Source organism: Myxocyprinus asiaticus, chromosome 44 (assembly GCF_019703515.2).
Source record: "Myxocyprinus asiaticus isolate MX2 ecotype Aquarium Trade chromosome 44, UBuf_Myxa_2, whole genome shotgun sequence".
NCBI classification, from domain to species: Eukaryota; Metazoa; Chordata; class Actinopteri; order Cypriniformes; family Catostomidae; genus Myxocyprinus; species Myxocyprinus asiaticus.
In genome coordinates this window covers 27540910-27556044 of record NC_059387.1, presented here as the reverse complement: position 1 = coordinate 27556044, position 15135 = coordinate 27540910, and the positions used below count along the sequence as shown (strand labels likewise).

General features: G+C 37.0%; 1 protein-coding gene across 3 annotated transcripts in view; it reads left to right on the top strand.

Moving 5' to 3' along the window:
• LOC127434578 (collagen alpha-1(XI) chain-like) overlaps positions 1-15135 on the top strand; it is a 114577-nt gene that overhangs the window by 58963 nt on the left and 40479 nt on the right. For all 3 annotated transcript variants that reach the window (XM_051687397.1, XM_051687395.1, XM_051687396.1), the window contains 16 exons: positions 1127-1180; positions 1436-1480; positions 1666-1719; positions 1807-1851; positions 3115-3168; positions 3276-3383; positions 3822-3875; positions 6539-6592; positions 8993-9037; positions 9287-9340; positions 9436-9480; positions 10128-10181; positions 10297-10350; positions 11273-11326; positions 11448-11555; positions 13324-13413. In XM_051687397.1, the coding sequence (XP_051543357.1) occupies positions 1127-1180; positions 1436-1480; positions 1666-1719; positions 1807-1851; positions 3115-3168; positions 3276-3383; positions 3822-3875; positions 6539-6592; positions 8993-9037; positions 9287-9340; positions 9436-9480; positions 10128-10181; positions 10297-10350; positions 11273-11326; positions 11448-11555; positions 13324-13413 (972 nt within the window). The remainder of the gene's footprint in view (positions 1-1126; positions 1181-1435; positions 1481-1665; positions 1720-1806; positions 1852-3114; positions 3169-3275; positions 3384-3821; positions 3876-6538; positions 6593-8992; positions 9038-9286; positions 9341-9435; positions 9481-10127; positions 10182-10296; positions 10351-11272; positions 11327-11447; positions 11556-13323; positions 13414-15135) is intronic.

The window sequence follows — 15135 nt, the reverse complement described above, 5'->3', positions numbered from 1 at the left end:
ATTCTTACAGCTTTTTGCAACACCTTAGAACAGACGGAGAGCAGAAGTTGAGATTATGTAATATCATGTGGTGAAATAAACCATCAGATAGAATGATAGGTATAGTTGCCTTCAGTGTTCTTAAGAAGTGTTCAGTGAAGATGATTCCAAAAATTTTTGCCTCTTAATGTGTTAAACTAATTAAGTTAGTTTATTTGTTTACCGACAAAAGAGTCAGTGAAGAGCACGCATGAGATGCAATTCAAGACAAGTGATGTTTGTAGAAAACAAAGAAAAGTAAATGTAAATATCACTTTTAAAAAAATAAACATTCTTTTTTTATTTTAATAAATTAAGAAATAAACACATTTTATTGGGCATCATTTCCAATCAAGCTGTAATTTCATGAAATTATGCAACAGTGTGAAAACACTTAATTGTGTGTATTTAGGATAAATAAAATATTAGCAATGAAATTAGCTTTAGCAAGCCTTGCCGCTGTTTTATTTAAAAAATTGTAAAAATATAATTTCCATTACCATAATTTCCACCATGGAATTCTATTAAACACAATACAGAATTTGAGATGTGGTGGAAATGCCACCATGGTAGGACTTTTCATGACTTTTAGAAAAAAAAATTACATACTATAAATCTCCTCTGATGCATGTACAAACAATGTTGGACATTGTTAGAGGAAAAAAAAAAAAAAAAAATGTTGTAAAAATATTTTAACAAGACCTTAGAAATCCAAAGTGCTAAATGTGCCCAAAGTTGATGAAACACCTTTATATTGTGGCGCATCCAATATTGTTATCATTAATTGCAATCATTAATTGCTTGTGTTGTGTCTATTATTATTATTATTTTTTTCCTCATTTGTAATTTGATTTAGATAAAAGTGTCTGCTAAATTAATACATGTAAATTAAACTGTGGTTCTATTTTGACTCAAAACATCAACAGAGCATGCTTTTTTATTTATTTTTTTATTTTTATTTTTATTTGTAGCATTAATTTTTGAGTGTACTTCCTTTATAATAAGAAAGCTGATTTATGATTCAGTGCATGTTATTTCCTTTTGGTCATCTGTGGCCTTAAGAGTTTCTTCATCCAATCAAAGTTATCTTCCTATGTCTCTTATACAGGGTCCTCAGGGAAGGTCCGGTTTGCCTGGATTGCCTGGTGCTGATGGTCCTCCTGTAAGTTTGTATTCTCACCCCTATTTTTCACCTTGATCTGTTGATATGCCATGATTTTTCTGTTGCTTCATACTGGCAGTAAAGATTGATCTTAGTTTGAAACACTTCTTTAATTAAAACCCATTCTGGCACAACAATGTTATTTTGAATTGGACCATTGTCCAATGATTGTTTGGCTTCATACACATTTTTAATGTCACATACTGTACACACACCTGTCACACCTTGTACTAAATATCTGCCTTGATTCTACAGGGACATCCAGGAAAGGAGGGTCCACCCGGAGAGAAAGGAGCTTTGGTAAGCAAACTGGGTTTTAGTATTTTCTTTTCTTGTAAGATAAATCATAAATGAGATCTCTTTAATCTCTCTGTTGTTTTTGCTAGAATGCACCTGAATAGCTATGAACCTGTTGCTACATTAATGCAGCCACAGATTTTCTTCACAAACCAAATTGTATTATATTTTGATGTTGTCATTTTCAGGGCCAGCCTGGTCCCCAGGGCCCCATCGGCTATCCAGGCCCTCGCGGTGTGAAGGTAAAGCATTTTTTGTGTTTGATGGAGATTTATTGGTGTGCAGTGAAATTGTGATCTGTGCCTGATTGCATGCTCTCTGTCTTATAGGGTGCTGATGGCATTCGTGGTCTAAAGGGAGGCAAGGGAGAAAAGGTTAGTATAGATCTTCTCAACTAAATGCAGAACATTAGTTGGATTATTCATCACTGCAATGGCACCTCAGAGGTCAAAGTGGTTGCTGCATATGCATAAAAGGAGTACAAAGCTGCTACACTGCTGTACACACACTCTCATTACATATTATCTCCACTTTTACATCATATCAAGTGCTGTTTAATCATGCAGAAAGAGTGAGTGATCATAACGCTTATCCCCGACTCAAAATCACTCCATCACTGTTTTTTTAGTGCAGCCCTCTCAAAAAATATCCATAAATATTGAAATGAATCCTAATTAGAGTTGGCTGTGATTTAGTAATATAAAAAAGATATATAGAATGGCTTGAATATGTAATAATTTGTTGTAGAAATGATGATGTATTGCTATTATAATGAGTGTGAGTGTAACCAGTCCTGTTCAACCCACTCCAAGTGGGAGTCAGCGCTAACGAGGAGGCTAAAGGCTACAGCCTCTGGCATCAGTCGCTGGTGCGCCTCTTGAGGCCAGGGGAGTGAGGTTTACACACACCGCATAGCTATCACGTACCAGCTGGCTACTGTCACATGAGCATCAGGTGGTGTGCAAAGCCACATAAATAAAAAAGCCAAATATTTAGCATCCGTCAAGATTGTCACAATTGACTTATGCACGACAATGCTGGCAGGTACTCCTAAAATTGCATCTATCTATCTATCTATCTATCTATCTATCTATCTATCTATCTATCTATCTATCTATCTATCTATCTGTCTGTCTGTCTGTCTGTCTGTCTGTCTATCTATCTATCTACAGTAGATGCCTACAAAACCGTTATGTTGTTCTGAACCCCAATTACTAAACAATACTTTCTTCCGTGGAACACAAAAGGAGATGTTAGGTTGTGACAGCCTCAGTTACCATTCACTTTTTGTGGAAGAAAGTTGAAATGAAAGTCAATGGAGACTGGGGTGTTCTGCCTAACATCTGATTTTGTGTTGCACAGAAGAAAAAAAAAATTGGGGGGAAAACTCCACCATTAAATAATTTCTTATTAATATTGTAACTTAAAGAAAAAACAACACACGTAGAGATTTCTGATTTTTAACAAACTTCAATACTGCATTATTGCCAGCAGGTGGAATTCTAGTACATCTCTACAGTAATAGGAATCACAAAGCTGATATGTTTGTATGCATTAGGTAAAAACTATAGTTTCATCACTTGGTTTTCCCTAATGTTCCAGTTAATTGAACCCTTTTCTCTCATTCTAATTTTCAGGGTGAGGATGGGTTTCCAGGTTTCAAGGGAGACATGGGCATCAAAGGCGACAGGGTAAATAAACAGCGTCAAGCCACACTGGTTTCCAGCCCAAGCTAATTTTACCCCATAGATCATAGCTGATGGGCAGCACTGATTGCCGGTTTCCTATGTATGTTCAGGGTGAGCTTGGATTGGCTGGACCGAGAGGTGAGGATGGACCAGAGGGCCCGAAGGGTCGTGCAGGCCCCAACGGTGAATCTGGTCCATTGGGACCTGCTGGAGAAAAGGTTAATTTCCTTTTTATTATGGTTTACTGTGATTTAGTCAATTAGTGAGGTATGTTTTGAATTTTAATACTAATAGTTCAACAAAAAATGAAAACTCTGTCACCATATATATGTTGTTCCAAACCCATATGACGTATTTTCCGCCATGGCACACTAAAGGAGATGTTAGACGGAATGTTAGTCTCAGTCACCATTTACTTACACTACATCTTTTTCTTTTTTTTTTCCATTCAACAAAAGTGAATGGTAACTGAGGCTACCATTTCTCCTTTTGTGTTCCACGGAAGAAAAAAAGTGGGTCTTGCAAAAATTTTAGGATGATAAACAATGACAGAATTTTCTGTGAAACAAGTGAACTAGTACTTTAATAACAAATGAGATGTTTGTTTTTCCAAAGACGTTCTTGCACTAATGATCCTTGGCTTGTTTTTCCTCCAGGGCAAACTCGGTGTTCCAGGATTGCCTGGTTATCCAGGACGTCAAGGGCCAAAGGTATGCACTCAAAATAAACATGACACCTGTACCTGCATTACTATTGTTTCACTTATGAGCTAAACAACAACTCGACTAATTAGCATGAACTGATGCCCTTCTGAGAATGAATTATGCATGCTGCACTGAGGAAGGCTTTTTTTTTTATTATGAGCAACTCATGCCAGAATTGTTCCCTCTGCTGTTGGGGATGCTGGTCATGCAGGCTATGAGGAGAACTCTGAGTACAGATGCCTGTGTCAGACCTCAGTGGCTTTCATCAACAAAAGCATCAGCTGTAGCACCAGCATCCATTCTGGCTCAAACCAACCCAAAACCAGACCCTAGAATGGCCTTGGAGGTCTGCAGACCTTGTCCGGCAAACAGTGGCTGCATTACAGGCAGCCAAATTTGTTTGGGTTGGGCTATGCAGCAAGTTTGCTCAAACGTTTGTGCTGTGCTCAGTAAATCTTTATAGTGGTACAAGTCAGTGTGTTTTTGAAAGGAACAGTTCATCCAAAAATTATAATTCTCTCATCGTTTACTCACCCTTATGCTGTCTCTAACTCATTTGACTTTCTTTCCTTTTCGGAACACAAAAATATATTTTTGATGGACATATGATTTGAATATGTCTTTGCTGTCTCCTTGGCGCGATCATGATGTGAAGCTTGATTACACGTTCTCATGCTTGATACATGTGCAGAGCACTGTACATGCATTGATTTTTTTATAATCCGGTGTTGTGCCGAAGTATGACTCCTGCCAGTTTCTTACTCCCTACCTTATTAGTCCATATCCATAAAGCCTACGCCAACACACACCCCTAACCATAATAGGGAGTCATTGGTCCCTGTTCCTAAAGGCCACCCCTACACCTACCCCTAAACATAACCATACTAGGGAGTCATAAATTGGCATGAAAACAGGTCCTGCATTCAGATTGGCAAATAAGAGCTTCTTACAAGCAGTCTGCGAATTGACAGTTGAGAAATTGTTCATATAGCCGTAGTAACCATAGTAAACAGAGGGACATCATAGCATAGAAGTTGCAGAAACACAAACAGGCACTAAGTTACAAGTTCAATGCGAACTTTAAATGGTTATCATTGCAAGATGACATTCCCCTTTGAAATATGAACATAGCCAAAGTCCCTTTCAAGTCGAGTCATTCCACTCAACGGCCATCTTTCCTATGGAGACACGTGGCATGAAAGTTCCGATCCTATCTACTTGAATGGAGAAAGATTGAACTCTCCAAAACGGTTGGTCAGGATTACGATCAAATAACATATTAGCAGTCAAATCTGACAAAATTGTTATCATAAAGTGTTCCTCTTTAGCTCAGATCACGCTAATACACCCCCCCCCCCAAACCGTAAACACTGTGGCTCTGTAACGGCATTAAAACATTTGAAAACATTGCTCTGTTTATTTTTAGTGTCCCAATCTAACATTAGATCAACCAATACTGTAGGTTTGAGGCGGAATTATCTTTTTGTCCTACCAATGGCAGATGGGGTCAGTGTTTGGGAAACCTGTCTGAAAACTGGTTTGATTTTTTTGCAATCCCATGTGCTACTACTTGTGGTGCTAAAATGACATACTTCACCTTTAACGCTTATCTTGAATTAACTGAAATAAGATCCAAAAGTTAGGTGCTGACTTGAGGGTGGATTTACAGTCCCATAAACCAGCTTCCATTTAGCAGGATTAATGAATGACAGACAAGTGATGTGATTACAAGTACTTTGACATGCCATCATCTCTCCACCATCGCAGAATGGATTCAAACATTCTGCCAACACTCAAATGATCATGAAGTGCACTTTTGAAGACCAGCCATCACTGTCTTAATGGTTACTGGCTTCGGAAGTGGCATTTTTTTATGGAGTGGCATTGCATATTCGTCAGTGTTTCACCTTTTAGAGTTTCATAACATCATTTGTGGTAAATCAAAGCTGATTTTTGCTGGGCCGACTTTGAGGTCTTGCTTCAAAATGAATGTGTAAAAAAGTCTATTGATTTTCTTTCTTGAATACTTATAATGCTGCCAGGACTGAGAATCGTGGGTAAGCTGTTTTTAATTTACTGCATTCAGAAAGAGAGCGACAGGAAGTGAATGAGCCAATTAAGCCTCATCAGTGGTGAATCTTATTTCTGTTTGCTTGTTTCTCTGACGGAGTGTGTTTGTTTACATCCAACATTTACCTGTTGTTTCAGTTCTCGGTAGACCTCGTTGTATTTCCAAGCAGAAAAACGATGCCTACCTGAAGCTCTCTTGTGCAAACAAAGCAAGGAAAACAGATAATTGAGAACCACTTTGTTTATCTTGGTATATACGCATGTAGACACATACCTCTCCACTTTTTAATTATTCTAATAAAGAACTTGCCAACAATTGGGACAAAAATTCACAGAGCTATTTAAAACACTGGAAGTGTAGTAAAGCCACAGATGCTAATGCTTACAGATTGTAATGGCATTTAACTGCCAACAATTGGGACAAAAAGTCGCACAGCTATTTAAAATATTGGAAATGTAGCAAAGCCACAGATGCTAATGCTTACAGATTTTAATGGCATTTAACTGTCAGAATCGGGACTTTTGGAGTTCCTCACTCATTAATATGCAGGTCCTGTTGCCTTCCCTACCTCCCTTAAGTCTTTTTCTTTGATTTCCAGGGTTCGACTGGTTTCCCCGGATTCCCAGGAGCCAACGGAGAGAAAGGAGCCAGGGTAAGATGGATTCTTTCAACCTGCTTTGTGTGAAGTGCACTCACAACTGTGCATTATAACAAACACATTAAAAAAAGGTGATTGCTTTTATGAAAGGATTTGTATGATGACTTTGTACAAAAACATGGTCATGGATCAATAAGTGACAACAAAAAAATGCTGAAGTGATTGTATTTACGGTGATTCAACAATGATCACCCACCTAAAAAACAATTCACATTCAGAAAGTGAAGTGGGAAAAGTGTACATCAGGTGAAATGTCATTGCCAAGCAAATGGGAGTCTTACTTTACAGTTTTACTTAGGTTTACATTTAACTCTGCAGTTTCTGTTTACATTTACCTTTCATTTTGCACTCAGCTTTAGTGATTATATTGATTTACCTTTACTGTAAAGGCTTTACGCTTAACTTTGTTTACCTTTAAATGTACATTTACTTTTATATTTAGCTTTACAATTATGCTTAGCTTTACAGTACATTTACCTTTACATTTACCTAGTTACACTTATATTTACCTTTACATTTATGTTTGCACTTACTTTCACATTTACATTTTTATTTAGATTTATCTTTGTTTAAGATAATCTTTCCATTTACAGTTAAATTTATATATACCCCTTAAATTAACACACATACATTTGCACTTACATTTATGCTTAACTTTACATTACATTTACACTTTTATTTTTATGTTTAGTCTTATCTTTACATTTACTGTTACATTTATATTTATTTCTAAATTCTCACATACCTTCGCATTTGCAATGACCTTTATATTTACTGTATGTTTAAGTAATGTTTACATTTACCTTTTCACTTAGATTTATCTTTGTTTAGGCTTATATTTCCATTTACTGTTAAATTTATATTTACATTTAAATAAACACATACCTTTACATCTGCACTTACCTTTATGTTTGCATTTATTTTTACAATTACACTAATATTTACCTTTGCATTTATGCTTATCTTTACATTTTCATTTAGATTTATAATTTTATCTTTATTTTTAGGCTCATCTTTACGTTTACTGTTACATTTATGTTTACTTTCAAATTCCCACCTATGTTTACATTTACCTTTATGTTTATGTTTACCTAACGTTTACATATACCTTTACATGTATATTTGCAATTACGCTTAACTTTATGTTTTTTTATTTATTTTTTATTTACATTTATCTTTATGTTTAGGCTTATCTTTCCATTTACTGTTAAATGTATTTTTACCTTTAAATTAACATACATACATTTACATTTGCACTTACCTTTATGCCTACCTGTATTTTCACATTTACACTTATATTTACCGTTATATTTATTTTAAGCTTTACCTTTACACTTTTGTCTTTATGTTTAGGCTTATCTTTCTGTTTACTGTTACATTTATATTTACTTGTAAATTCACACTTACGCTTACCATAACAATTGCATTTACCTTTTTTTTATATTACCTTTACGTTTACATTTACCTTTATATTTATAGTATATTTACATTTACTCTTAGCTTTATGTTTACCTTTTTACATTTACACTTTTATCTGTACAGAATGTTTAGGCTTACCTTCACGTTTACCTGTACCTTTACACATAGATTTATCTTTATGTTTTGGATAACCTTTCCGTTCACTGTTAAATTATATTAACTTTTACATTTACACATAAACTTGTATTTAGTTGTACATTTACCTTCGCATGTACATTTTAGGCAGAGGCTTTTTTTATATTGGGCAGATATGTTTGTGTCTGCCAGTACAGCTGCAATGCAAGTCTTGTTCTAGTCGGAAACTCTATCAGTCCTCACAACAGATAGAAATGAACAAATAATTGTGACACATGTTCACTAAAATTTTGTATCAACTTCAGACATTTAACAAAAAAACAGCATTGTGGCTCTGCATACATTGTGCTCCTCAAACCCATATGTTGCTTGGAACAGATACAACTTGCTGACTACAGCTAAGGAAAACAAATCTAATATTTCCCTCGAGAGAGTCTGATCAATTAACTGTGTGGGAATCACTAACTCGCTAAGAAAAAAATAACCTTGCTTTGGTTCAGTATTGTTCATGGGAAACATACTGTAAATCCCTATGCATCAGAACAGCTGTGCCTTAAGCATTTGTGATTTTATAATTATTCATTACAAAATGTCAAGTTAGCTGCTATTTTTCATGTGTTTGTGTATGTGTGCTGCTAATAAACCTATACCTCATCTGAAACAAATATCTCTGTGGCTCCCAGAAATCCTAAGGGAAGATACCCAATGCTTGTTTCCCCTATACACACTGACATCTCATCTTGGCAAAAAAGAACTCCAACAGCAATTGGATTTGCTGTGTGTAGCTATTGAATTCATTCTCAATATTTACCACCCTCATATTTCTTCTTTCTTTTAAAGGGTGTGGCAGGGAAATCCGGCCCAAGGGGGCAGAGAGGTCCAACGGTATGTAATTATCCAATACTTTATCCAATCAGTTTCAATTTTAAGTACATAAATAAATATTGATTCTGAATTTAAGGATGCAACTACATTATATGGCCAAAAGTATGTGAATACCCAAACACCACACCTAGATGTGCTTGTTAAACACCAATTTTAAAAACCGTTGACATTAATAGACAGTCAGTCCTCACTAAAAGCTTCAGCTCTTCTGGGAAGGCATGTTGAATTGTGAATTTGTTGAATTTTCAGGGTCCCCGTGGTGCTCGCGGTGCCAGAGGACCGACAGGAAAACCAGGCCCTAAGGTACTACTTCCTTCATACTGTTAACCTCCTCATGGTTTATTTTTGTCTGTCACTTCCTTTAAACTGTCCTTATGTTCTTTCTCATTATCTCACAGGGCACAGCAGGCAGCGACGGCCCACCCGGCCCACCTGGGGAGAGAGTAAGTGCCACCCGGTACACATTGCAGCAGAAACATTCCCGTCCCATAATGCTATCTACAGTGAGACCATTTAGAGCTTGAAGCGCTCTGAGAAGGGTGCTTTTGCAGGAGTATTAGCTCAGCATGTGGGTGAACTCCAGATAAGAGGACTTACCACCTGTGTTTTCATCTGAAAACCATTATAAATTTATGAAGAGATCTTGAGCGAAATCTGATGTTGTTTGTCTCTACTGTGAAATTCTGTTCTCTTTTCTTCCTCTATTTTTCATTGTTTTCCTCTTTTATTTATTCTGTTTGTCAGTCTGAATTTGAAGGATTTTTTAAGGAAGTTAAATGCTTGATGACGGCACCTCCATTGCACTTTTAACACAGTAGTTTCAGTTCGTAATCATTTATTAATGATGTTGCTTCCTCTTTATGGCTTTAACCAAGCCTATCAGACAATATATGTTGCCTCAGTTCAGCTAGACATTCTCCTCTATTCTTGTGTATAGTACACAATGCATTCGCTTTATATACTGTACATAATTATGTTGCTTATGTTATAGTTTTGTGATCTTGCATGTGATGCTTCAACTTATTTGTACCTTAAATCAAATAAAAGAGCAGACTTTTGACCATGTCTATTTTTTCCCTATCTGTTCTAGGGACCTCAAGGGCCCCAGGGTCCAGTTGGTTTCCCAGGACCAAAGGGCCCCCCTGTAAGTACCTCTTCATGCTATTATCCATCCTGTTTTTAATACTGTGGAATTATGAAAATGTAATTACATGCTGCATGTCATGTCACAGACACAAAATATCTGCCTTTATGTGTAGGGACCACCTGGAAAGGATGGGCTGCCTGGTCACCCTGGCCAGCGAGGAGAGACGGTGAGTGCTTCAGACCACCTCCACACCTGGAACTGTTGCCCACCCTAGCTAGCTATACTAATAGGAGAGAGCCCAGGTGTGTTCAGAGCACTTAACCAGGAAATGAATGAACGTCGGCTCTCTCTGTGTTATGTGGAAACCAGATGAAGTTATGGACGTTTTGTTAAATCAAGACAGATGCCATATAATTCATCTGATAGATAGATAGATGGATGGATGGATGGATCTTAAGTAGACCTAATATTACACTCTTGAGCTTCGATGGTAATGAAATTCCACCATACTTCTGCAAATGAAGTTATTTAAACATATTTTATCAATTAAGATGGTTTTTCTCCATCTCTTGCTGATATATTATTAGAAAGACATTAAGTGTCCTATCCATGTTAAAAATAAACAAAACAGCTCATTTTAATTTTAATCATATCTATGCATATTTATGATGAACATGCCAGGGTTTTTATACACATGATCAGAGAGTGTTATACTGTACGCATGTGGGTCAGCTTAGGAGTGTCTGCTGTTCAGAGCAATATCTGATATGGGCTAGATTTAATATCTCATGTGAGCAACCTTGCAAAAATCAGATTTGAGCAGAAAAGCAGATTTAGGCTACATTTAGCTGCGGTGTGAATGTTTACGATGGACAGATGGATAGAGAAATGGATGGATGGATAAATAGATGGATGGGTAGATGGATGAATAGCAAAGCAGTTTGTTTGTGTTAATCATTCTTTTTTGTAGAGTTAAATGTCATCTTCTGTCTGCTGTTGTCTATTATTATTCCAGTTTATCTTCCTATTTTCGTGCAAAACCATTCTCTGCTGAATATTGCTATCGATCCTTTAGCAATCATTACTATCTCTAAATAGTTTGAAACGGTTATTTTGTCAGACATTTATTGCTGTAATTTTATCCCCAGGGTTTCCAAGGCAAAACTGGCCCACCAGGACCAGGAGGTGTTGTCGGACCTCAAGTAAGATTTTACTTTATTTTGTGACAAATATTTGGGCAATATTTGTTCATGTTTTCTTTGAGATAAAAAGAGAGAAATTTAGATTGCTGAGCTCCCAAATTTGTCTGTAATGGTCTGACAGGGTCCAACTGGAGAGACCGGCCCTATTGGTGAGAGAGGACATCCTGGACCCCCTGGTCCACCTGGAGAGCAAGGTCTCCCAGGTGCTGGTGGGAAAGAAGGTGCAAAGGTGAATGATGTTAAGTTTTGCATTCATTTTAACTAAATGGATATACAGAAAGCAAGGATGCAAGGTCAGAGCCACCATAGACATCAAAGGGGATGTGCCCCCCGCCCCCTCCAATATTCACATTAGTGGTTGATTATATTGGGTTTTTTAGTGACCATTTTTTATGTAACCTTTGGCCCACCCAATATTGAATATTTGGCTAAATCCCTGTATGCATAACTTAGACAAAACAGAAATGTATTGAACATTTTTTTTGAAAGTCAAATATTAAAGCTAAAAGTCAAAATGCCCAACAGGAAAACTGCATAACCCTTCTGAAAAACAAACAAAAATCTAAGCTGGCAGTTGTTGGATGGTTTTAAAGGGGTTTTGGACACTTCTCAGCTGTTCAGGATGGGAGACCAGCTTAAACCAGCTTGAACCGCAAAACTAGCTTAGGCTGGTTTAAGCTGATTTGTCTGCAGGGAAATGAGACATAAAATGACATAATCAAAGTGGTAACCAAGGTTAAACAGCACAAAAAAGACAACTAAAAATGATAAGCAAAGTTATAAAAAAAGAGACACCAATTAGTTGACCAATAGCCTGTGCTATCCAGGTGTATCAAAGTGTTTCAGAGCTATAACATCAGTGTTGTGGAGTGGCAATGGCTGAATTCATTCCCTAAATAGAGTCTAAATTATTAGTAGATGGGCCTTTTGAAAAGCTGGACTGAATTTCTCTGCGCACACACCCTTCCTATCTCGGTTTCATTTTCTGTCATTTCTGAATGGAGACACTTTAATCAGGTTGATCGGTCCACTTCAGACGGGCTGTCAGACGTGAGTGAACACCCTGGAGGGTGGAGTGCACTGCCGCAGTCTGAGTGTTCAGACTCCTGTCTTTCTGCAGACATTTTTCTGATTTTACTCATTTGTTTCTTCTTCTTATTACAGTAGCTGCAGGTGACTCTTTCATAATTTAAACTACTCAGTGGTCCAATCAAAATGCAGCCCATATACTGAATTATAAGACGTGGCGGTCAAGTGGAGATCGTCTTCCAAATGGCTAAAGCTGTGTTAACCTTTCTAGCAATTTAAATTCTCAAACCTTACTCTTGAATCTCTCAAGTATCTTTATTAACCGGCCTGTCTGATTGCAGTTATTTAGTACTTTTAGATTTTTTTAGGTTTGCTACATCAGTTTCTGGTAGGCTTTTGTTGTTGTTGTTGTCAGTTTTTCATTAATTAGTTGTGGTTGCTAAGGAATCACTATTGCTATTGCTCATGCTTCTTATTCTTCTGCCTAAAATGTTGCGTGTATCATACTGCACAGTTTGTACTGCAGACATGAATGATACCTCAAGGCTTGTTGAAAAAGATATTTTCACCTAACGGACAAAAAAAACAGGCAAATAAATCTTATATGCATTAATTGAAAGAGGGACTCAAGTCGTACTGTATACAGGGTTTTAGATCATTTTAAAGGGCTAGTTCAGGATAGTCTTTATTTACTCAGCCTCATGTGTTCCAAACCCATATTTCTTCCTTTCTAATGTGGAGCAAAAAAGGAAATGTTAGGAAGAATGTGCCTCAGTCACCATTCACTTTTATTGCTTGAAAAAAAGATGCAATGAAAGTAAATAGTGACTGAGGTTAACATTCTGCCTGATGTCTCCTGAGCATCTTATTAGCATCAGCTTAGAATTAAAGACTTTTCAATTTTGTGTTTTTACATTGTCTTTTCATTATTCTGAATTACTGAATCATTCCCAAATGTCTGTCCACAGGGAGATCCAGGTCCTCAGGGCAGTCCTGGAAAAGACGGCCCCCCAGGATTGAGAGGGTTCCCAGGAGAGAGAGGCCTACCTGGTGTGACGGTAAGATCGTGCTCCAGCCGCAAATAAATGACACCAATAAATCCTTCTAAAGAGTTAAGAGTTACACAGCAGTGCTGGCTCATTACAGCCAGAATTGGACTCTGATACACTTTACAAGGACTTTAAAAGGACGTAAAACCTCTGAAAAGCTAACTTTGCATTGTTTAATGCAGAGACACAAGGCACTGATTTACCTGCAGCTCACGTTTAGCTCTCCTTTTATTTTACAACCTTTTGAAACACCTTTTATATGTATTATCTGGGCAGCGAATGATTTAATTGGAAGTATTGCCAATTAGATTTTGGAAGATGAGGTTGTTTGTTCATTGTTGATGTCTGATCTCAAGGTCAGTGGCAGGGCCTGGCTCTCCATGCGGCACCTGATTGTTTTCTACTGACACCATTTTTTTTTTTTTTTTTTCTGGTAGCACGGCTACAATCATTACTGAGATCACCTTGTGTGTCTGCCCTTTAGAAAGGCAATCTCAAACATTCTCTTACACACATACACAATGCAAGGGCACCCCCAACGAACTCTGATACACACAGATACACATTTAAGGACACTCATGAAACATATGCATCTCCAGTCTATATTCCCAGGTCATGCAATTTTATTCAAGTCTGCGTAAATTTGCATCACAATTTATGTTAGCCTAACATTTTTCAATAAGATTCAAAATGTTAGCATTAGTTAAAGCATTGGGTATCATGAACTAACATTGAACAATATTTTTGACAGCATTTTGGTTAATTTATAAATATTCTATTATATCTTTAACTAATGTTAAGGTGTACAACTTTGACGTTAAAATGTATTAGTATATGCAGAAATTAATAATAATTAATTTTCAAAGCTAAAACTTTAAGTTCAATGCCCAAACACACTCCGAGACTCATACTCTTGTCAGCTCTTTGATTTTTACTGTGCCCCAGTTGACAACTGTCCTGTGAGAGGCATAGAGGCCAATGAATATCAGTCTGGTAGAGACAGCACCAGCAGACAGTCAGAGTTCTGTGGTTTTCACTTTCACAGAGGATATTAATGAAACTCGCAGTCAGTAGAGAACAAACCTGCGGTCAGTCTGCACCTTAATAAGAACAAAGATCAGTTTAGAAGCAGAAGAACTCTACTGTCTGTATGTTATTTATGTAGTCAGCCCTTCATTCATTCATTCATTCATTCATTATCGCTAAACACATTTTAATCAAAATGCTCCCGTTGATGTCAGTGAAACTTCTCTCATAAGACACATCTTATCGAACACCATATCTCTGATATTATTCAAAGAATTGCAGTTATACAGAACAGAAGTCCTTCTGGGTGAATTAGAGAAAGTATCCTCTTAGGATTTTCTTATTCTAAGTGTTCCATGTAATCTCTGAAGCAGTTAAGTGTACTAGGCCAAAATTTCGAAAACGAAAATAGAATAATTATGGTCCTGGACTTATAGGAATAGCTCACCCAAAACTGAAAATTCTGTCATCCTTATGCTGTCGTTACCCTCATGTCATTCCAAACTTGACTGACTTTCTTTTGTTCACACTGCCCTTTTCCAGAATATGCAAGTGTAGAAAAGACAAAAGCACCATAAATGTAGTCCAAGCGACTCATGTCTTGTGTTCTAGGTCTTCTGAAGCCATATGATAGCTTTGGTGTGTCACAATCAGTTAAGAGAAACACAAGAACTAATGGTGTGATGCATTTTTACCTGACAAGTT